This window comes from Macrobrachium nipponense, chromosome 28 (genome assembly GCF_015104395.2).
Source record: "Macrobrachium nipponense isolate FS-2020 chromosome 28, ASM1510439v2, whole genome shotgun sequence".
NCBI lineage: Eukaryota > Metazoa > Arthropoda > Malacostraca > Decapoda > Palaemonidae > Macrobrachium > Macrobrachium nipponense.
Genome location: NC_087217.1, coordinates 19104339 through 19106838, shown reverse-complemented (window position 1 = coordinate 19106838; position 2500 = coordinate 19104339). Strand labels below are relative to the sequence as shown.

Below are 2500 nucleotides of genomic sequence, written 5' to 3'. Positions count from 1 at the left end.
CAAGACCCCCCGTAGAGCACCCAGCGAGCGTTTGTCGGTATAGCGTTAATGATGTATCGCAAGGAGCCTCATACGAAGCCCAGGTGTTGTGGTGGGTGTACGCGCGCCAAGATCCGCTCCAGCGAGCGGCGCTCTCAAACCTTCTTCCTTTCCTCCTCCTGAAGCTGCTGCTGGTGTAGCTGCCGGGCGAGAAAAAAAAAAACTGCTTCGATGCTTCTGACCCGTCGTCGCTCGCCGCCGCCGCGGATCGGTGAAATAATTCGCCTGTAGCAAAGCTTGAAAAAGAGAGGGAAATCAGTGTCGTCTCCGATGTGAAAGATCAGAGAAAATACCGCGAGACACTTGTAGTAGTGGTGATCTAACAGTGAAGTTCATTTTGTAACGAGTCGATGTGTTTGTTCGAAGTGATCCTTTTCTGTTGTTGAGTTGTTCCTTGAGTTTTCCTGTCCGAGAGAGACGGCGACGACGCGTCGCCCTCGAGGAGCGTCCGGCCAAGATGTTGAATCCGTTCATGGACAGCGGGCACATGGGGTCGCTCATGGGCCACAAGCTCAGCCCTCCGACCCATCACATGGGCGCCGAGGGCCTCACCCACACGCAAAGCAACCAGTACAACAATGGTTACGGGATGTCCCACCACACGATGCACCATGGGCACATGGGCACTTACCCCAGGGAGCTCTTCCTCCGGCGGGATCACATGACGTCCTTAGGCACTCTGGGCACTCATGACCTCGCCAACAACCAGCACCACGCCATGTTCGGAGCGACGTTAGCGGGCCACGACCCGTCGTCCATGATGTTCCCCGGCCTGCACGACGCCCACCACGGCCACATGAACAACATGAACCGCTTGGCGGGCATGGATTGGTCCCACCAGCAAATGGGCTCCCAATTCCACCACGGCATGAACCACATGAACATGAACCCCATGGCGGCCGCCCACACGCCGGGGGCGTTCTTCCGCTACATGAGACAACCCATCAAGCAGGAGCTGTCGTGCCTGTGGGTGGACCAGGACCAGCCCAACCCCAAGAAGCCGTGCAACAAGACCTTCAACAGCATGCACGAAATCGTCACGCACATCACGGTCGAGCACGTCGGAGGGCCCGAGTGCACGAACCACGCCTGCTACTGGCAGAGCTGCCCCAGGAACGGCAGGTCCTTCAAAGCCAAGTATAAGCTGGTCAACCACATACGGGTACACACGGGCGAGAAGCCCTTCCCGTGTCCCTTCCCCGGATGCGGCAAGGTCTTCGCCAGATCCGAGAACCTCAAAATACACAAGAGAACTCACACGGGTAAGTCAGAAGGTGGCTGGAGTCGTCCTCATTTATTTCCTTGTTTGTTGTCATGTCTGTGCTTATGTACTACTTTAGTTATTAATCCATTTTTAGCGTTGTCGTTTGTATAAGGAGAATTCTCAGGCTTCTGAACATTTACATTATTTATACTAAGCGTATTTTATTTTACAATATATATATATATATATATATATATATATATAATATATATATATATATATATATATATATATATATATATATATATATATATATATATATATATATATATGTTTTCACATGCCATCATAGGTACCGAATGAGTAATATGAGTAAAATTGGACCATTGCTATTTTACACAAATTACTTTTTTGTCAATTTCCACTCACTTAAGTTAAGTGGTCACCCAATTCCTTTATTGAATATTTTAAGTTTCTCTTTGTATCGATGAAACATCCATCGAAAAGATAGCAAAGCTTCATCACGGTTTTCTAATAAATATGTTTTGAGTTCCCTACGTCTAATTTTATTTGATGTTCAAATGTCTTTTAGAATGCTAAAGAGGAATACAATTTCAAGAGTTTACTTTGTATCTCGTTACCTTTGCTTTAACAAGGTATTACGTTGTTTGTCAAAAGTCAAGTACAAAACCAAATCATTTTGTAGTTCGTATAAACTAAGCGTTTTTTTTTTTTTTTTTTTACCAAGAAATACACTTCATTTCCTGTCATTGTCGAATTTAGTAGTCACGGCCTTCAAAATGTTTACATTATACATTACAAAATCATCTCAGAAATAAGTATTTTCCGCTTATAAGTTTTGTGGTGAGACGTGTTATTCTAAAATTCTTAAATGATATCAACATGAAATTTAAGAAGCTGAAACCTTTTGCTGACATATTTCTGGAAACGTTAGCTACTTGTAATTTTGTATATACGAAATTATCAGAGAAGAAAGTTGTGCATGAGACACTTCAAGAAGTCCTAAAAAACAATATTCATATTACAAATAAAATAAATACTTGAATTTCTATTTAACATCAAATTGTCCAACTTTGTTTAAAAATAGATAAATAATAAGATCAAAGTTCATCGTGAATTTTCGATGGAAAAGGAAAAAACGTATTAATGTTATCCAGTATATATATGTTTTATCATACATGAATCTTTCAGGTCCTTAATAAAAGAATTCATAAACGAAACACAACGTATCTCGGT

The 2500-nt window shown here is 43.0% G+C and overlaps 1 protein-coding gene and 1 long non-coding RNA gene across 2 annotated transcripts in view; one reads left to right on the top strand and one right to left on the bottom strand.

Annotated features, from left to right (window-relative positions):
- LOC135201291 (uncharacterized) overlaps positions 1-2500 on the bottom strand; it is a 303738-nt gene that overhangs the window by 170514 nt on the left and 130724 nt on the right. The gene's annotated exons all lie outside the window — the stretch shown is intronic.
- LOC135201551 (zinc finger protein ZIC 4-like) overlaps positions 62-2500 on the top strand; it is a 53712-nt gene continuing 51273 nt past the window's right edge. The window contains 1 exon segment of the mRNA XM_064230546.1: positions 62-1301. Coding sequence (XP_064086616.1) covers positions 497-1301 — 805 coding nt within the window. The 5' untranslated portion in view covers positions 62-496.